General features: G+C 38.4%; 2 protein-coding genes across 18 annotated transcripts in view; one reads left to right on the forward strand and one right to left on the reverse strand.

Annotated features, from left to right (window-relative positions):
• UIMC1 (ubiquitin interaction motif containing 1) overlaps positions 1 to 15,035 on the reverse strand; it is an 82,550-nt gene extending 67,515 nt beyond the window's left edge. Inside the window, exons 1-4 of one of the 13 annotated variants that reach the window (XM_081317703.1) lie at positions 13,559 to 14,047; positions 6,770 to 6,840; positions 4,946 to 5,240; positions 789 to 934 (exon numbers count right to left, since the gene is read on the reverse strand). In XM_081317703.1, coding sequence (XP_081173829.1) covers positions 789 to 926 — 138 coding nt within the window. In that variant the 5' untranslated portion in view covers positions 927 to 934; positions 4,946 to 5,240; positions 6,770 to 6,840; positions 13,559 to 14,047. Of the gene's footprint in view, positions 1 to 788; positions 935 to 4,945; positions 5,241 to 6,769; positions 6,841 to 9,687; positions 9,745 to 13,558; positions 14,079 to 14,551 lie in introns of those variants that run through there. The other 12 variants (XR_014025117.1, XR_014025118.1, XR_014025119.1 and 9 more) reach the window with 12 other exon arrangements.
• Positions 15,036 to 15,132: 97 nt separating this feature from the next.
• Positions 15,133 to 21,810, forward strand: part of ZNF346 (zinc finger protein 346) — a 35,284-nt gene continuing 28,606 nt past the window's right edge. For all 5 annotated transcript variants that reach the window (XM_081317712.1, XM_081317711.1, XM_081317713.1 and 2 more), the window contains exon 1: positions 15,133 to 15,209. In XM_081317712.1, coding sequence (XP_081173838.1) covers positions 15,149 to 15,209 — 61 coding nt within the window. In that variant the 5' untranslated portion in view covers positions 15,133 to 15,148. The remainder of the gene's footprint in view (positions 15,210 to 21,810) is intronic.

A 21,810-nucleotide genomic window follows, 5' to 3' on the forward strand; every position in this document is an offset into this window, starting at 1 on the left:
GCTTCACCCAGTGCAAAATGTAATGATGACATGGGCAGTTATATGTGCATGTAGAGCGATATACACCTTTGCTCTGTGAGCCACACTGGTTGTCAGTTTGCTTCTGATCTAATTCAAGGTGTTGCTTTTTACCTTTAAAGCCCTCCATGCATGAAGCTGGGTTATGTGAAGGACCGCTTCTCCCACCTCATCAGGTCTCATAGAGAGGCATGCTCTGGGTCCTATCTGCTAGGGAATTTAATTTGGTGGTTCCCAGCAGATATGCCTTGTCTGCCATAATGCCTGCCTTGTCGAATCTTCTCCCCTCAGAGAAGATCCATCCCTCTTAACATTCCACAAGTTCCTCAAGGCCTGGCTATGTTACCAGGCCTGGGATTGATTTTGTGATGGCCCCTTCACTGGGGTTAACATCATACTCTCCTGTTTTGTGTACCTCTTTTTATTTTTAACTGTGATTTTTATGTCTTTTTATAACTGTTTTGTATACACTACCCTGAATTACTTTCATGTGAGATGGGCAGTTATATGATAAATTACCATACCTGTGATGTCATCCCATCATGCCTTCTGGGGCTTTTGGACCCTGATTTTAAAAAAAATAGAGTGGTTCCTACTATATATATATAAGATGAGCAGCAACTAACTTCACTAAATAAATAAACTCTAGTTCACCTCTGCTTTTATATGGGAGATATTCAAGTGCCTGAACTCATTTCAATCATATATATTGGTATATAACTAGATCCCCAAAGTCAATATTTATTTTGTTTATGCTCTTGTTTACTCACCTCTCCATCGCTGTCAGATATGATAATGAATGTATCTGCAGAATGTGTTAACTTTGCATTTGACAGGTCCCTTGCCTCCTCTTCTCCCTGATCTTTGGAATCAGGTTCGTTTGCAGTTTTACGCTTCTTCTTTGGCATCTTTTGCACTGAAACAAAATGCATTAAAAGCTTTTTAGTTGGTTTCCTTTTCTTTTGACAGAATGTTGCCTTACTACCTTGACGTGAAATACCCTAGATTCCATTCTCATCATAGGTAAAGGTAAAGGTTCCCCCGCACATGCGTGCTAATCGTTTCCAACTCTAGGGACCGGTGCTCATCTCCGTTTCAAAGCCGAAGAGCCAGCGCTTGTCCGAGGACATCTCCGTGGTCATGTGGCCGGCATGACTAGACGCCAAAGGCGCACGGAACGCTGTTACCTTCCCACCTTAGTGGTCCCTATTTTTCTACTTGCATTTTTTTTTACGTGCTTTCGAACTGCTAGGTTGGCAGAAGCTGGGACGAGTAACAGGCGCTCACTCTGCTACGCGGCACTCGGGATTCGACCCGCCAAACTGCTGACCTTCTGATCGACAAGCTCAGCGTCCTAACCCACTGAGCCACCGCGTCCCTTATTCTAATCATATTGACTGGTAAATTGAGAGTATTAAAAGACGCATTCATAAAACCCTGCTCATCCAATTAAGGGTACCTTTTAAAGCAGATTAAGGTGGTGTAACAAAAAGGAAAATGGGGAAAAATGGGAAAAGCTTAACCATTGTGCAAAAATTACACATTTAATATCAGGAACTACCACCCATCCTTCCCAACACATTAGCTTCATCCCTTGTCCAATGCTGGTGCAGAACCCACCAAGTGAGGGGAAGTGAATCAGGTTAAATTCAGCAACGTAGAAGGGGAAACCACCATAGGAGAAGCAATTGCAGCTTTCATATTCAATTAGGCATAGGATGGGGGGTTACATTTTTAAGACACCATCACTCACAAGGGCCTGATGGTACACTGTAGAAATTAGGCAGAGGTGAGAAGAATGGCAAAATGATTAAATGACACTTTGAGGAGAGAAAAGGTCAAGAACACTTTTGTTTCCTTTTTTTTTTTTATTAAGCTTCTTGCTAAACAGCGTACTCATTGTGCCCTCTACTGGGCTAAACCAGATTAATTCCAGAGAAGGTACTTTGCAGGTACAACATTGAGAAAACCTGTGACTATTAGCCCTGGACATGCTAAAGAGTTACGAGAAGCAGAGGGAAGGCAAGTATAAATGTAATTAAAACTAATGTTTTTGACAACATTTTCCAAACTATACTTAACAAAAGGGTTAGATAAAAAGCTTTATTGGTGAAAGCTGTATGAACTGTGGGACAGCTAAGAGAAGGGGGAAACATTGCGAAACCTTTTCTTCTACCACATGCAAACCTTTTCTGGCAATCAGTTCATCATGTGAACCGATCATAACGCATTCTGATAACGTATTTCTCTCTTACGAGAGTTTATGAAGGAATGCATGAGCTGAAGGAACTAAGGAATAGAACAAATCTTGCCTTTCGGGGCGTCTTCCCCAATGTACCTCGGTGAATACCAAGACGTTAATATAAGATAAAAACATATCTGTATGGTATTCTGCACATCATCATTCTATAAGTTGAAAGTAATAATGTTAAAATAGAGTTTTCTCTCTACTCTGATTCTAGACTTTTTATTACATCAAGAAATATGAAGAACAAGCAGTTACAGAAGATCCTAGTTGACCATTTTGAAGAAGGTTGTGTTTATTTATGTCTGCCTCTTATAATATTGGAGGACGAAGTAATTATTGAGAAAAAATTGAATACAGTTAAAATCTTGATTTCTCTAGATTTCATCCAATGGATATTGCATTCAGTGGTCCAAATTTTATATTATTTTATATCATTATACCAAAGATGCAAATGATGCATTGAACATTTTCATTGATATATTGATACTCTTTACTTTATTGGACTAGGGCACAGGTCTGCAACCCGTGGCTCCGGGTTCATCACGGTTCAGACCAAGCCGGGGATAAACAACATGGTGACTGCTTTAGAAAGAAGGTTGCAGTTTATTGAAGAGGAGAGCCAGACAGAAAGATGGCTCTGGAAGAAAGAGAGAAAAGAGGTGAGCACATGTAGGGAGTGGGTTTTTATACTCTCTTGAGCCTTTTGTTTGGAGTTGTTTCCTGTTCCTGTTTGAGGCTATTTCCTGTGTCATGTATTCTGACCTGAGTCTGGGTGTGACCTTTGGCATCTCTGGGTTAATCCTATTATGTCCTGTCTTAGAGTTTGGGTGGGGTATGTAGATTTTAGGTGTCTTTGTCTTCCTAAGTTTCTAGCTTCAACTTTCCTGAACGGTTTACATCTGCATCTCTATACAGCTGGTTTCTGCTTGGGGGAGGGAGATTTGGGGCTATTAAGAAAAACTGGGCGTGCTTTTCTGTCTCTTTAAGATCCTTTGAGGAAATATATTTTTCTGCCCTTTTAATATTTCCCTCTCTGGGGGGGCTGACTTCCCACACAACCATACGATCCACAACCATGTATTCGCTTAACAACCACAGAGAAAAAAATATGGAGTAAACTTGGGTGACTCACTTAACTGTCTCATTTAGCAATGGAAGTTCCGGTCCTAACTGTTTTCATAAGTTGAGGACTACTGCACCTGACTAGATTATAAGCTGAGCATTAAGATAGCCAAGAGACTACTTGAACAACAGCTAGAATCCAATATGGATTCATATAGCACAATCCTCAAAAAAGATGACGGGGTAGTGAGGGGCTGTTATATTTTTCTATATGCTCAATCCTGTGATGCATGGATACATAAAACTCTTAGCTTTCCAAATGCAGCCTTGTTAATCAACAAAAGTCACAGAATAAAGCCTATTCCTTCATACTGTGCTATATAACCTATTTCCTGAAGCTAGAATAATGGCAGTGGTGGGAAACTGTTTTGATATGAACTGGCATCAAATAGAAAAATGGATCTTGCTATAATATATAGAACAACAGTACAGTTTTAACTATGATAAGAAAAGAGAACAAGAGAGAAGCAAGAAAAAGAAGAAAAGATTATACAAGATAAAATTCAGATGGCTGTGATTTTTTTAGTTGAAGGATTTAAAAAAAGAGAGACAGGGGACTTAATGTTGTTAGTCTTGGAAGAACTTTTAGGTTGAATGAAAAGCAAGAGAAAATAGACAAAGTTATGAAAAATAACAAGCACCAGGGTACAATTACCCAAATGACAGGTGGAGTTATGTTAGTCTTGCCTGAGTTCCCGCATTAACCACTAGCATGTATTCTATCAACCCATAGAAGCAGATAACAAAAAAAAAGTTGAGGAAATTGATTCATGAACAGTTAAAATATTGTAGTGGCATCGGATTATTTTTCGTCAAATACTATTTGCTATTTGTGAATTTATCATATTTTTTCACATAATAAAAATAAAAGGTCAATAAGCTTAAGATTACATTAGAATGTAATTGTCTCTCCATATTTAACAAATTTGATTTTACAAAATAAGACTTGCATACTTTTGAAGTTACTGTTTAGGTTTCTCAGAAAATACGAATCAAATCAAAGATGCTAAACAGTACATGTTTATATGCTAAGTTATTAGTTATGTGGGTATGTGTGCATGTGTGTATGTTATTAAAACAATAAAACATAAGTCTGAAAATATATGCGTAATTTCAATATTCTTCCCAACTATATATATATTGCTCTACAAATCCAATTACCAGAATTTTTTCAAACCTATTGTTTATATTGTTGTTTATTGTCTATTATTGTAACTGCCTGCATTCTCTAAGATATCAGCTGCCATTTAAAATGGAGATCTAGTTTTAAAACTTTTACAGAAGTATTAATTCATTTCAGTATTCTCACCTTGAAATTAAAACAATTCAGCATTGCCCTGAAATTTCCGTAATTTTCCCCCCCCCCCCAAAATTCTGCTTCTTTTTTTAACTACCCAGAAGCCAGAGGTTTCTGGGAAGTTCACAAAATGGATACCTTATTCTAAATTACATCAATAATTTTCATTTGATGTCTTTAGTATTTAATATGAAAAAAGTAAAGAAGAAAGATTTAAGAATAGGAAGAAAAATGGGAAATTCAGCATATACAACTGGTACCTGAAGTTCAAGCTTTTAAACCCGGGGTCCCCAACCTATCATCCGTGGCCCAGTCCTGGGCTCTTGGCCAGCGAGCTGCGGAAATGGCTAGCCGGTGCGCACACGTGTGGGTGAGCATTTCCCCCATCACACTAGCCCCTCTGGCCCCGTTTGCATATGTGCACAGGTGCAAATGGGGATGCTAGCGCAGGGCGGGTGTCCGCAGCCTGTTTGCACATGCACTGCTAGCCCGGCTGGTTTGTATTCTTGGGTTATCAACAAGTATATGCGGTAGAGCATTTAGCCCTTTCTTTCCCTATAGGAAGATAAACAAAATAAAACGTCATTTCAAGACAATAATGCAATGCAATAAAGCTTTTAAACCTTAAGAATTAAGACACAAACCTTGAATGTATTTCCCAGGGATAACGGAGCTACCGAGCAGACTACAAATGAGTTAAGGGGGAAAAAATCCTTCCAAAATGTAAATGTTGTCTTTCAGAGACACCACAAGAAAGAGCCCTCTGAACAAAATTTCTTAAAGAGAGAGAGAGTTATAGGAATGAGAATAATTGCCAAGGTTTAAAATTATTTTTATAGATCAGGAGAAGATCACATGAAAAAATATAAAATATAATAATGGAGATAATCTGAAGTAGAAATGAAGGATGAGCATCAAATTCCATGATTTATGCAGAAAAATAAAATAAAACTTAGCACAATACAGCATAGATTTCTGGCTACAGGTTTTAGCTATTTCTACCATCCCAAACTTCTGGACTTCTCCAACTTTGGGGGGGATTGCAAATATTCAGGTTTTGAAGAGGTGGAAGCAACATTCTTCTCCCCCCCCCCCCACAAATGTCTACCCTTCGTTTTAAAAAGACCAAACTTCTATATCCAGAAGAGCGATGAGCTGGATATATATGTGACTTTTAATAGGGAATGTGGATTGTAAGTCTGCAGTTTGCACTCTGGCTAGCAAGCTACATTGGTAATATATGCCAATTCTGAAGTGGCTTATAATTCCTGACCTATAACCAATTTTTGTCATTTATTAACCAAATAAATGAGATATAGTTTATGGAGATTAATTAAACATTAACTGAAGCAACCAAGATAAAAAAGAGAATACCCCAAAACCTGCTTTACAAAACAGTATATTAAATTTCTTAACTTATGCCTCAGAAAAAAAGGTTGGGAAGCATTTTAGTGTACTGATCTGTACATTAAAGGTTGCAGGTCAAAATATATCAGATAAATATAAATAAATACAATGAAACTTTTTTTAATGGACTAATTGAATGGAGGGCAACCATTGTTCCCTAGTCCAGGGGTCAGCAATCTGAAACAGTGAAAGAGCCACTCGGAACCGGTTCCCTCACAAAAGGAAAAACTGGGAGCCACAAAAAATGTGTGCACATGTGCGCATGCGCAGAACAGGGTTTGACTGAAGAGTGGAGGCGAGATATGCACCTACCCTGCATATTTGAATTGATTGGTTGAACTTTTTTAGTCCCACTTTTTTTTGGGGGATTGCGCATGGCAGAGGACTGAGAGCCGCAGGAGATGGCTGAAAGAGCCGCATGCGGCTCCAGAGCCACAGGTTGCAGACTTGTGCCCTAGTCCAATAAAGTAAAGAGTATCAATATATCAATGAAAATGTTGTTCATTGCATCATTTGCATCTTTGGTATAATGATATAAAATAATAGAATTTGGACCACTGAATGCAATATCCATTGGATGAAATCTAGAGAAATCAAGATTTTAACTGTATTCAATTTTTTCTCAATAATTACTTCGTCCTCCAATATTATAAGAGGCAAACATAAATAAACACAACCTTCTTCAAAATGGTCAACTAGGATCTTCTGTAACTGCTTGTTCTTCATATTTCTTGATGTAATAAAAAGTCTAGAATCAGAGTAGAGAGAAAACTCTATTTTAACATTATTACTTTCAACTTATAGAATGATGATGTGCAGAATACCATACAGATATGTTTTTATCTTATATTAACATCTTGGTATTCACCAAGGTACATTGGGGAAGACGCCCCGAAAGGCAAGATTTGTTCTATTCCTTAGTTCCTTCAGCTCATGCATTCCTTCATTAAGCCTTCAAGTTAGCTTTTTACTCCTGGTGACTAGCGTATATAATAACTCATGCTTATATTCTACATTTTCAAAATGGCCTGTAGAGATTTAATCACAATACTCTCAGAGAAGCTCTGAAACTCAAAATGACTGCTGTCCCTTAACAGTATTGAGATCAAGACAACTGAAAAAACACTGAAAGTGGTATTATGGTTTCATGCTTTTCCCCACAACCACTGCCACATCCTCTATTTCAAAATCTCGTGTTAAGAAACACCAATTTCATCAGCTGCAAGAACATCTATCAAATTAATAACTGCAACTAATTCTATGCATTGGCTACCAGGATGATTTTCTAGTCCCCTGCTTGTTATTAAGGAGTTTTTTTCTTTTCATCTTGAAACGTTTCAGAACATTTTTCTCTCTCAGTGAAGACAGCCAAGGTGATCCATTAACAAGGAAAACCACAAGTGCTTCATTTGAAAACTTGCATTTTTCAAGGTATCCTTGACAATACCCTTTCTATGACTGCTACTTCCCCTTTTCATCATTTATCACTCTGATGAATCAGAAAACAATTATCAGTAAGATAATGCACAATCTTGACAGCTTAAAACACTCAAACACAAAGCCAAAAACAAGTAACTCTCATCCTTAAATGTACTCCTGAGAATTCAAGCAATAGGCTTGAATACACTATTGATAATCAGCACAATAGATCAAGTAGCCTTACTATTATTATACATACTAGGGATTAAATAGAATATATCAAGTAATGATAAATTCAACAGCTTCCCAAACAAAAATACATCTGTGATACTTGTATAATAGTTGCGTGTACAGATAGTTCTCAACCTGTGACCACAATTGAGTCCAAAATTTCTGTTGTTAAGTGAGACATTTGTTAACTACGTTTTGTCCCATTTTACAACCTTTCTTGTCACAGTTGTTAAGTGAATCACTGCAGTTGGTAAGTCAGTAATGTGATTGTTAAATGAATCTGGCTTCCCTGTTGACTTTGCTCGTCAGAAGGCCGCAAAAGATGATTACATTACCTTGGGACCTAGCAACGGTCATAAATATGAACCAGTTGCCAAGCATCTGAATTTTGATCACATGATCATGGGGATGCTGCAAAGGTCGTAACTGTGAAAAACGGCCACATTTTTAGTGCCATTGTAACTTGGTCACTAAATGAACTGTAGTAAGTCAAGCATTACCGTACCTGTATATGCTAACAGAGCAAATCACAATAAATCGCAAATAACAATTTAGAAGTACAGAAATGCAGATTCACATCTTATGGATCAAAGTCCCTTTATTGCAATGACTGAAAATCTCATATCTTAATGGTTCCACTGAAATCAAAGGCATTTGCTCCTCAAAAATGTATGAGTTGCTTATGGGGGGAAAAATCCGGCTTCATACCCTTGCCTTCAAAATTCATGCCTCAGTACTTAATTATGTATAGCTGTTGCTGAACAAATCTTTAAACCATGAATAGGGAATCTCTGAACATAAACTGATCCATACAGTCCACAGCACCTCATGAGGCACGAATGCTGGCAAGAGCAACTCTGTTCATCCATGTCCTGCCCTTCCCTTTCCCCCCTTTCAAGTGGGAAGGATACAACAGATATAAGCACCAGATTAGCCAAAGCAATCCTGCATGTTCCCCAATCCCTGGAAATCACAAACAGGCTCTTGTGGTTCCCCTAATGTCTTCTGTTTTTAGGAAAGTTTGCACATGCCAGATGAATCACTTCATGAAGAATAAAGTAGAAGCAAAAATGAATGGCACATTTTTCTTTGTGCAAAAGGAAGATAGGTAGCATCAGTAAGCGAGGCTTTACCTTATAAGACCCACCTTATCTAGTCATATTGGGCAGGTGTGGGGCTGCAATCACTCATGGAGATTGGGTACCCATCCTTGCTTTGATTTATACAAGGTAAATTTCTATTCGTACCACGTGAATAGAAACAGATTCCACATGAGAAAGTTTAATATTTGCTCTGGGAGTAGCATATCAGATACACCAGTGTTCTATATCAGTATTACATTTTCTTACAATGCCTAACACTGAGTAGGTGTTCCACACAAATAAATTGATTTATATGCCCAACACAAACTTTGCATTAAAGTATTTTCATAGCCCTCCATCTAGTACAAGTAATATACCTTATTATCACATTCACTTAAATATGCATGTGTACCTATAAGCAGGCGGGTATTTGAACAAAGAATCTTTTTATTGATACATAACATGAATAGGCTATATAGCATTAAATGACCGTCAGAAATCTACTTTGAGAAACAATTGCTCCTATTTTGGATAATTATAAGCTCAAATTTCTTACAGTAAGAATCTTATCCACAAATGGGAATCGATTAGTTTAAATGAGCAATTGATAGTGATTAGTCCAGAAAACTGTACACGTTCTAAAGACAGAAGCATGGAAAAAGCATTCAGATACACAATGTATCTTGTATAGTATGAGCATCCTTTGGCCTCCCTAAACCCCTCCCAGCTGTTGATATATTGCGGCACACTGCCATAATTTGCCAACAATTGCCAATTAACTAACACGCAAAAATTGGGAGTTTATAGGTATGTAGTATGTACACCAATCCTCCAATAAATTTATTTAATCTCACCCTACTTACTCAAAATGGTTACATTGAGCTGAACATTCCAGCCCTGTTGATTGACATCAAATGTCACCATCACAGCACCTATATGAAGCTAAGAAAATTGCAGGGTTAAAAAATCCAAACAAAAACAGAAATATATCTTTTCCTACAAAAAAAGTTGCGAATCTCTGCCCTAGTTCATGAATTGAACACAAACATTCTAGCTATTACAATTAAAAAGATGGGAGAAAAGTAGCATACAGTACAGTAATAATAACAACCAGATTAATAATAATAAAATGAGCAGGTTAAAATATTGTGGGATTTCTGAGTACAAATTGATAGTCTTGGCACATAACACACCAGATTTAACCATAGTTAAAAAAGGGGGAAAATGTGGATAATCGATGTGGCAATGCCAAGGGATAGTAGAACAAAAGCCAAAAAACTGGAGAAGATCACAAAGTACAAAATCTGAAAATCAAAGAAAAAGATTATGGCATAAACTGGCTGTGGTGGTTCCGATGGTAATCGGCACACTCATCGCTATATCAAAAAGTCTTGACATCTGTCAATTACAAAAGGTCAGACTACTTGGATCTATACATATATTACGTTGATACAACAGGATACTTTGTGATCTTCTCCAGTTCTTTGGTTTTTGTTCTACTAAGACATAATTTTTGAAACTCTGATATGATTGGTGCTACAGGCATGAATGAGGTGATGTACAGTTTCATTTTTGATCTTACATTGTTGGTATTTGTCATTTGAAACGTGCTCAGTTTTGACTTTGATGATGTATACCTTGGGCTGCTGTGATTGTTACCACAGCTTCTTTTTGAAGAATTGCAGTTTTTTAGCCGAGTCAAATTTTAATTTGATTTTTCTTCAATATATTTAGCCACGTTGTGAGATCCAGCAGCACAGGAACAAACCGGGTCCCATCTATTAGAGAGGGTCATCTGGAAGGCCGTAAGAGAAGTCTTTTCTGTTGTGGTACCATCTCCTGGAGATCAGACTTGCCCTGGCCTTTTTAGTTTTCTGTAAGGCTTTCTGTAAGACCTGGTTCTGTAATCCTGCCTGGGGTTGCCCGTATCAGGATTATTTTGATCATGCTGTCTGGTTTAATTCTGGGTGGTATATATTGTTATTTATTGTTATAATATTTTACCTTTTTTATTCCCTATCAGCTGTCCATAATAATATCCTTACTGAATATATACTATATTTATATAAATATTTTATATACATATACATTTTATATATACATGCATTATTACATCCTGTATTTCCTAGGTTGGCGTACATGTAGTTCTCTCTCATCTTATCTCCAGAACAATTCATGCAGCAGCTTTGCAATCCAGTGGGAAGTATCAAAACTGTACAAATGGCTTCTAATTTCCTGCTTCAACTTCCCAGTCTAGCCCATAGTTCTGGAATTTACTGAAGTTCTCCCATTCAGTCTCCCATTTCACTCTGTGAAATAGGTAAAGGTAAAAGTAAAGGTTCCTCCGCACATGCATGCTAGTTGTTTCCGACTCTAGGAGCCAGTGCTCATCTCCATTTCAAAGCTGAAGAGCCAGCGCTTGTCCGAGGACGTCTCCATGGTCATGTGGCCGGCATGACTAGACGCCAAAGGCGCACGGAACGCTGTTACCTTCCCACCGTAGTGGTCCCTATTTTTCTACTTGCAATTTTACGTGCTTTTGAACTGCTAGGTTGGCAGAAGCTGGGACGAGTAACAGGCGCTCACTCTGTTACGCGGCACTTGGGATTCGACCCGCCAAACTGCCGACCTTCTGATCGACAAGCTCAGCGTCCTAACCCACTGAGCCACCGCATCCCTTTTTCTGTGAAATAGGTGGTGTCTAAATTTGACAAATAAATAAATATATAATTCATTCAACTACTAATACACTTTGGTGCTGTTCACTTTTTTTAAATCAGCCAAAGTTGGCTAAGACCTACCATCTACCTAATTCCAGAAAAGGAAGGAAAAGACAAAGCACTTTTCCATGCAATCAAGGCCCAAATGAAAAATTTCCCAACATTATTGAAAATCAAAGAACAACCAAGATACATTCAACAAAATTGGTGTCTCTGAGTTCAACTTTAAACACTGTTTGAATAAATACAATAAATCAGTATTTCCCTGGAAGATCTTTTCTTTGAATTTCTTTTCTTTTCAAGCTGATTAGCATCCTCCAGATTCTCTAATTATTACAACGTATTCTATTTTGAACTTGCCTGCATCCACAAACTACTACTGTTCATATCAACTAACAAAAAAGTTAAAATAACAAGTCATATCTTGTGGCTATTTACTTATTTTAAGAAATGGCTAGATGCTAGAAAATAAGGTATATTTGAAAATGTTATTCTGCAATAGACATCATTACACAACTTATAGCTAATCAACAATTCCCTCGCTGAAGATGATTTCCCACTTTCCCTAATGCATTTTGCAAGAAATATTTTTAAACTAGCTTCCACAAATCTAGGTACTGTTCTAGGTACAAATAAGTATGGTGTTCAACTGTCAGAATTTTAATTCTGAGGATGCTCAAAATTGTTGTTTTTCTCCTTGAAACAAATATTGATTTGTGTTTATGAGAAATGATTGAGAATATTTATTTCATTTTAAAAAAAAACATTGGCCACTTTTCTTCTTTGCATAATTGTTCTAATTGTTCTCTTTTAGTACTATTTACTATTTACAAACTCAAGGACAGGGTATATGAAAAAGAATACCGGTATGCTATAAGAAGGCTGCTATTTGGCTTGTTCTCTTAAGTTGCGCATATGATTTATTAACCTCAACTATGACATACAACAGCATGTAAACAAACTGGAAAACATCTTGAAAGAGATACTAATGAAAGTGTTGCTGTTGTGATAATAAAACAAAAACTTAACAGAATATTGAAAAATATCTAAAAGTTTCCCAGTTAGTATTTTTGTACAGTGGCGTAGCGTGGGTTGTCAGCACCCGGGGCAAGGCAAGTAATTTGCGCCCCCTAACCCTTGGAGTCTCTTCCACTAGATTAGTTAAAGAAACCCTTACCCCCTAAGCACATGTATTGTTTGTTATGAAAATACTGATGTAATTAAAGTAAAATGCATCTAATGCGCCCCCCCAGATGTTGCGCCCGGTGTGGCCGCCCCCCCTGCACCCTCCACGCTACGCCACTGTTTTTGTATGATATAGCCCGAAGGACTGCAAGTGCAAATAAAGGCCACAGGTAATGGGTTTTATTCCTATCTTTATATAAAGATATTAGACAGGCAGAAAGTTCTATCCTCTTTATTTGGCTACATTAGGGTAGGAACATTTTTAAAGTGACTTCAGCTCCAGGATAATCTTTCTCACTAATAGTTTAAATATAGGAACTTCGAGAGTTATCCAACCATCACTGTTCCAAAAGTAAAAAGTTACTGAGAACAGGCTTTTTATCATGGCGGCGGGATAGTATGAAGATGCTGTAAGTTACCAGAGTGAGAAAAACGGAACATGTTTTTCCCCACAGGAACGTGACGAGCAAGTAGCAGCACACCAGTGCGAGAAAAGTAATCGAAGCACACAGAGATTAAATAATGAACAGGATTAGGGCCGAAAGGACGTGACTTTTAAATCGAATGAGCCAATTGATTTAATAAACGTGTGACAATCTTATTACTCTGGAGGCTCATTTCCGAAAGGACTCTTACAGCTGTGTCTTTACATTACATTCATAGACAGACAGACCACACATATCTTGGTCCTATGAGAAGCTTTTTCTGACGATTTCTGCGTCAGCGACCCCCACCAAACTTGCTCGCCCTACTTTGGCGGAAAAAGTGAACTAGAAAGATAGCAATTCCCTCCCCCCCCCCCCAAAAAAAAGAAAAAAGCCAGGCTCACAGGATTCACTCTGCAGGGACTACCAGTCCTGGGAGAAGATCCCGAGATGGAAGGAGATTTCACCGAAAGGCAGATCCGAAACGCAGGTCAAGCGAAGTTGGCGGGTCGGGATGAGTACGAAGGGATTACTGTACTCACCGATCCAGTCCCTCCCCGCACCGGGCCTCTGTCATTCCCCACCTTTTCCCTCCCCATTCAACTCTGCCAGGAAGCAACGACAAGTCCCGGACTCTGCTTCTTCTCGCCGGCAGACTCAAAGGCAGCCAAGAGCGGGCCTTTTGCCCACATCCATGTTGGCTCCGGGAGCTTCAACTCCCGTAGCTAAGATGAAGGGCTTGTTGCGGGAAAGGGTCACATGACGATCTGCGTACCCTGTGAGCAGGCGGGAACTTGGGTCGCGCTCGCCTTTTTGGGAAGGGAGCGTCCCCTTGGAGCCTCGGTCGGTCGTTGTTTCTGGAACTGAAGGGAAAAGAGTTTGGATTTGTTGTCGTTTGGTTTGGGGCTGTAACCTTCCTCTTTTCCGCAGCGAAGTGTTACGATGAGGGTGAAGGTTCGTTCTCCGAGCTTGTGGGTTGGTTTCTGAACGTTTCGTTAATAGGCTAGGTAACATCTTCAGCATAGTTTAGGACAGAGGTAGGCAACCTCGGCTCTTTTATGACTCATGGACTTCAACTCCCAGAATTCCTGAGCCAGCTATGCTGGCTCTGGAATTCTGGGAGTTGAAGTCCATGAGTCATAAAAGAGCCGAGGTTGCCTACCCCTGGTTTAGGATGTCGGTGTCATCCCTTAAACTTCCTGAAGATGTTACCAAGCCTGGTAACGAAACGTTCAAAAACCAACCCACAAGCTCAGAGAATGAACCTTCACCCTCATCTCACACCCGAGCTACAGATATCCGCCACTGTTGCAAAGTGTTATGAGTTACGGTGCTGTGCACTCGATATGGTTTAGCGGCTTGTTTTTCTCGAAGCTTTTTTTTTCCCCCTCGCTTACCTCCTAGTACTGGAAAACGAGTCTTCTAGGATTCTGACCAGCGTTGCCCTTGAAGACAACTCGGCATTGTTCTTTATCCTCATTTAGCAGCATTATTCCTTGCCTTCCGTGCTTGTTTTAAATATGACATGGGATTATAATCGTTTTCACTCCCGCAAGGGTTTCAGATTAAGAGTTTTAAGCAGAATTCCCACGAGGATTCCTACGGACGTGAGAATGCACATTTGAGATATACAACCAAAATGAATTAGTCCTTTCCTGCACTGCGCGAAATATATACGTTTCTAAAGAACTTGAAACAGTTGACTGCTCCGAATTAAAGGCAATCAAGACTTCCCTTCCCGCCGGAACCGCAGAACATCCGCCCATCTCCGGGCACTAGTAAGACTCGGCGTCAGTCACGTGCTCAATTGCCCAGGTTTTTGAATCAAGCGTCGCGAGAACAGAGACCTGCCACTTCGATTTTTTTTTCCGATCTCCCGAGTGAGAAAGTGGACTCTCGCGTTACTTGTATGTCCCTTTGGTTCGGGACCTCTCGCGATATTTCGGAGTTCTGGGAGAAGACAGACACTTCGGGGGCGGCGACGCTGGAAGAAGATGGCGGACGAAGCGGGTAGCAACGGGGACGCTTCAGCCTTGCCGGTGGGAAAGGAGGCAGGTGAGGCTGGGGTGTTTCTGCCTTGCTGTTGCGGAGGACCGGTGTCTTGTACCTTATCTTCCTACCTGTTCCCATAAGCGTACAGTATTGCGTCAAAAAAAGTAGGACTTGGGGATGGATGTTGGCCATTACCCTTTCCCCGCGCTCTCAGGCGGGGCTTCAGGATGGGGACCGGTTGCTGATCCTTTCCCCGCATATCAAACGTGCAGAACGAGCGCCGCTCATAACGTGCTTCCCCACTCGTGGATTGCTTTCTGCCTCCTCCGAAGGTGCTTCACAACATTTTCCAGCTCTTTGCCAAGCTGAGCTCCGGAGACTTTTCGTTTGCATTCGTTCCCGGCGACAGCCGGCAGACACGAAGTTCGAGGACACTTTTGAAATTAAACAAAAATTAGTCATGACAAGAAGTCGGAAATCTGATTATTTGAGTCGAAAACGTAACGCTCAATCCGTTACTTGTTAAGATGGTGTAAGAGTGCACCGTTTTCCATTGTAGTAGGGAAACGGCACTGATCTCTTTGGCCACAACTTTAGAACTAGTGTCTCAGGAAATTTAGTGCTGCGATGAGAGAAACGGTTCTTTCCCTGTGGTTTATAACGTCCTCCCTCCACCTGGAATCTACCAGAAGAGTGAACCTGTGAAACTTCATCATCTCCAGCGAATAATGGCCATGATAGCTGATGCTGATAAGAATTATAATCCAAACATGAGGGATAAAAGCTACATTATATATTTATAATCTTTTCTAAATCAATAGAGCGCAGTGAGTCAATTTTGTGTGGTTTGTTGACTATTGCCAGTCCTGGCATTGGGTTTCATCCTACTTGATATATTGCCTACCTCATTGTACATATAAGCCGAACTTCCAGAGTGAAATCCCAAAAGAGCTTTTCCCAAATTGTTGCTCTTTAAATATGTCAGATTACAACGCATATTGGGAAGATATGTCTTGTCCCTAATGTCTGGAAAGCACTGTGTTGTGCTAAAAGAATGAAAAGTATGATAGATATTGTATGATAGAAACTGAAAGAGTTACATTGAAAAGGTGATTTGTGGAAACTAAGAGACTTGTTACTTGGTAAAGAAATAGTTTTGCTCCAGATGGGCATTTTTTCCTGCCAGTGTTCCAGATTTCTTTTCAGGCTTATCATAGAAGAATGCTAATATCTTACTGGGAAATCTTTCTACATCACAGATGAATCAGTAGTGAGGACACATCTAATAATAGTTAAGCACATGTAGTAATAACTATAGATTATGTCCCTTGGCTGACAATTCTATAGGTATGTTGCCTATTCTAGAACACCATGGATCTGATTTGATTTAGATAATATGTAAATCTGGAATAGGCAACCTTTTCAGGGCCAAGTCTTTCATTTAATCTTTCATCACACGTTAGAATCAAACTCAAAAAGTAAATGTAGAGCTGGTACCAGATCAAAGAAGGATGGATGGATGGATTACTATGGTAATTAAATACGTTGGTCACAGTAAAAGTCATAAGTTATCAGGAAGTTTAAGTGGGAAAAATGAAATGGAAGCAATTTGTAGGAAGACAGTAATTTATTTATTTATTTATTTATTTATTTAGATTTATATACCGCCCTTTCCCGAAGGACTCAGGGTGGTTTACAGGGCATTTAATTATGTGGTGATGCAGTAAATGCAGAAATTTAAAGGTTAATTCTACCTGATGCTATGTTTTCTCAGTTTATTAGAACTGCCAATTTTCAACCTAGAAATCTTTTCATCTCTAAATGATGCACTTAATGATATATTTTAAATGCATCTTTCTTGGTTACCAAAGATAGAGCTGATAGTGAAGATTTAACTTTACCTCTTCTAGGAAGAAGATCTTAAGACTTCTTCCTATGTCGTGGAGGAAACTCCTTCATTTCAATCTTTAGTTTTGTTGAATAGAAGAATCAGTGACTTTTCTCTTAGCGTTACTTTGAGGACTGCCAAAAGAAAGGAAAGAATTTAAGTCATAGCTGAAGCTTCACAAATAATAAATATTTGGTACCAGCACTGCAATGGGAAGGACTTTGGCAAGTATGGTAGATGAGCACACCAAAACAGCTACAGTAGAAAAGCCATTTGGAGACTAAGAATTAAAGTAAGAATGCTGGGGCAAAAATGATATTATAGCTTCATAGATCTAAATTTGAGCAGACCCAAGACCACTCACACCTGCATCAGTCAGAGGCGCTTTTAGGTAGCAAGTGAGCAGTGGACAACTGCCAGGTCTCTTCAACTATAACAACCCTCTGGCAGCCTCTCATTCTCCACAAGTGAGATACAAGGTGATCTAGGTGAGCATTGGATTACACTAATATTAGTGACCTTCTGGCATCTGAACCATCCCTTGATAAGACTAACAGTACTTACTTTCTGTGGCTTTGTGTGTGCATTGCTGATTCTGATTAGCTGGTGAATTACCAACTAGGAGCCTACAACTCAGTTAAGCATTGATTGGTTAAAAAAATATTTGGAATATTTGTTAATTCCATTCTAATAGAAAACAAGAAAAAAATCCTTCAGTCCTTGTGAAGGAGGAGAGAAAGTATTAAGACCAACTTAATCCTTTTGACCTAGAGATCTTACCTTAAGCGTTATTTGAGCAAAAAGCAGGAGAGGGAAACAGTTGCTGGAATTCTCAGGTCTACTAACAAGACATGCTTCCACAAAGATAGAGAAGGTAAGATGCAAAGAAAATGTTCCTCAACTTAATGCCGTCATTTGCCAGGTGGGTGAACAACTGCAAAAAATAATAATAAAGCAGTTGCATCATGGAGCCCACATGCAGATATAAGTGGGTATTAGAGTCTGCTTGGTGGGGACAGGCTCTTTAATTGACAAGAAAATTGAGGGAGAAGTTGCTTTCACTCACCTTCAAAACCAGGGAGAAGGAGTTATGGATGAAGAAAGCAATGAATTACCTACTGGATATTAGTATGATAGTGTATTCCTGAACTGTCCCCATTAGCTACCAGTGCTGAACTACATTTGTAGGACAGTAACCCAAGCAGACATATGTGCATTCATTTAAGATAAAATAGACAAGTTTGAGCCTTCAGGTAAATGCTGCTCCAGAAGATACTTTAGACTCTATTGACTCTCCATAGGAATGTGTAGTACATCCATGTCTTATTGGCTCCATCTTCAGTGATCAAGAAAGTAGTAGGCCTTAATTCTGAACTACCTGTCTTGTTACTGAAAGACAGACCTGACAGTTCTATCTTACAAAAGAGGACAGAGTCAGAGTCAATTTAAGAAATTATGGAACCATCAGTTAACAATAGCGTATTTGCAAACTATTTACACATAGTTTGATTTTCTAATTTTTGTTGTGGGTAGCAAAATGGAACTATACTCAGCTGAAACCAGTATGTGCAATTGAAAGGCAAGGGCTTTCTTTTCCAGGACAGGAAAAAGTCTAAAAATTGCCTTCTATCTGGAAGAGGTTTTGGGGTTCATCTTTTGCTGACCAGAAAGGTACTTTTTCCTGGTCTATTCATTTTGTTTACTGTGCTAGTTGGATATTTAGTTGTATACATATTCTTACATTTATATGGGCATGCTTCTTTGCAGTAAGAAAGGCAAAATGGGTATACCTATTCAATTATTAAAATGTTATTTATATTCTAAGCTCCACCTAGCCAATTATTTTTGTCCTGTTGGTATCATAAAATAGAGAGTAACAGTTGGAAGGGACCTTGGAGGTCTTCTAGTCCAACCCGCTGCTTAAGCAGGAGACCCTATACCATTTCAGACAAATGGTTGCCAATCTTTTCTTTAAAACCTCCAGTGATGAAGTACTCACAATTTCTGGAGGGAAGCAGTTCCACTGATTAATTCTTCTGGCTGACAGGAAATTTTTCCTAAATTCTAGGTTGAATCTTTCTTCGATAAGCTGCAATCCATTACTTCTTGTTCTGCCCTCAAGTACTTTGGAGAATAGATTGACCCCCTCTTCTCTGTGACAGCCCCTCAAGTACTGGAAAACTGCTATCCTATCACCCTGATCCTTCTCTTCATTAGCTAATTAGATAGGAAGAGCATACTGTTCCCTTTGCAGTCTCATAGAAAGCTGCTGGGGAGAGGTGACCATAAGTGGACTACGCAGTTAGTTTGTTCAGAATTAAAGTTAGGTCATCACTGATATTCTCTTATCATTTTTAATATAAACAGCAGCATGAAGAGCAGTTTTGTATCATATTCTATAACAGTCTTATATTTTAAGAGAAATACCCTCCCAAGAATGTACTGGTATTCTTCTGTTAATTCATGTTATAGTACAGTTCAGTATAGTTCTTAATAATAATTTAATTCTATGTTGTTTTAATGCTTTAACGTTTTTTACTTGTTTTATAACCTGTAACGTGCCCAAAGTCACCTTTATAGGGGAGATGACAGCATAAAAATTTAATAAATAAAATGAATGTTCAATCAAATCATATGGGCATAATTGTTTAAATAAGCCTTTTAAATCTTACATCTTAAGCTACATTCTGTAGTTTGCACAGAATCAAATTGGATAATTTCACCTGTGGTAATATATGCTAAATATCTATGCCTCTAATGTGTATCTACATAAGCCTATAGGTTTTCTGCATTTTTCTTACCTAAATTAACATAGTACCATTTGTTATTTAATCAGTATAGTGAGTTAGGCCCTTGAAAATGAAAGATTACAGGTTGTCTTCAGTATTGATTAAATGTTTTTTTCCAAGCATAGGACTGGGAAAATGTTATAGTGTAAAATCAGTAAAATCATCATTGTCTAAATTAAGATTGAAAATATGAGATCTTTCAATTACAGCTGAAATATTGGCTCTTAGAAATCCAGCCAGCATGATAAATGAGCAGGAATGTTGGTCATTGTAATTACTTTCCTTTCTTCCATCTAGGAACTATGGTCCAGTACAGGGGTGTTAAACTGCTGGCCCACAGGCCGGATGCATCACACTAAAACAGTGCCCACCCCATTGCCAGCAATGGGGAAAAAAGTTGCGATATGTCGCAACACATCATGTGACATTGTGAGTTTGACACCCCTGGTCCAGTAGATTTGAAGCTTCTATGAAGCTCTGCATGAAGTCATCAAAGTCTATTGACATAGATTTGATACTAAGAAAAGATACAAACAATTGCAGACATTGTAATTATTTCAGAATACCAGACGTGGTCTCATTGCTTTTAATCTTTCATGTGATAGACATACTGGTCCACTTTGGAACACAATTTAAAGTAATGAGCAGATTTCACAATGATTGGATTGATCTTATTTTTGATAGAATTCAAATTCAGTGTGCTGGTTACAAAATAAAAATGAATTTTAAGCCTAGGAATTTGTCTTAATTATCAGAACATTTCAGTAGGTCCAGTTTACCTTCTCTGTCAATAAGCGAGTAGAGATCTTCAGGAAAGATAAGATCCCCTATAAATAGTTCCTCTGAATCCCAGCCATGAATACACACAGTCTACTTCTCCTCAGCATAAATCAAATCAAGATGGATAAGCACGGGTGTTATTCTTGCACGTGCACTGGACATTAGAAATTTTTTGAAGATTACAATAAGGAGGCAAAGCGGGGTTGAGTGAGAGAGGAGCTGGACCTCTTGTGACAAGTAGTAGAGAATTTGTACGTTATCATACGTAACATGGATTTATTTGCACATGTAGTAATGGGAACCTTCTTAAAACTCACGTCCCCAAATAGCTTATATTTTCTGTCTGAATTGATAATATATAGCTATTTCCTTATTTTGAACTTTGGACTCTTCCAAAGTTTAAAAATAGGTAAGGGGAATGTCCAAATCAAAACTGGAAAGAGATACAGTTGGTGGATTTTCACTAATTATTACAAGCTGTTGGAATGCTTATCAGGTAACAGTTGTCAATAGGATTAGAAAGGCTGTTCCCTATTACCAGTATTAAGTGTGGATCTATTCTATTAAATAGATTTTTGCATCAGAAATGAGCATCATGTGTTCCAGGGTTCTGTTGCTCCCATAATCTTTATAAAAACAAAAATGACAAAGCAGACATTAATCTACAAGACTTATTGTACAATTTGTTAACCTTATAAAATTGCCACAAATTCTTGTTCTCTGCAGGTAATTCTTACCCTGTTCTACAAGTAAATATAATTCAGATGATTTTTTCCCCTGATGTTGTTAACAGCAGTATTTGTAATTTGTTGTATCAATGTGGTGATTTGCTGGAGTTTGTAAAATGGGTCAGATCAATGATAGATGAGATTCTCTGTTCACACATTTTTTTTCATCTTCTCAGTCCACAGCAGTTATTTGGTATAGGATAGTTACATGCTTACATTGATCATTACAAATATTGTCAAAACAGCCAATAAAATGAATCTTTTTGTTCTTGACACAATGTAAGATGTTAAATGTTGAAGATTTATAAGCCAGAAACAATGCTAGAAATGTAGTTTCTTACAGAAAGACTTCCATTGACCAGGTCATTTTTTTTTTAGCTGAAGACTAATGAAAGCATTGGCATTATAATTAAAATGAATATGGATCAATAGTTGAAAGAAATGTTGAGCCTTTAATTGTGCTGTCTTAAAATTATTTT

The sequence above is a fragment of the Vipera berus genome (genome assembly GCF_964194415.1).
Source record: "Vipera berus genome assembly, chromosome: 2".
Taxonomy (NCBI): domain Eukaryota; kingdom Metazoa; phylum Chordata; class Lepidosauria; order Squamata; family Viperidae; genus Vipera; species Vipera berus.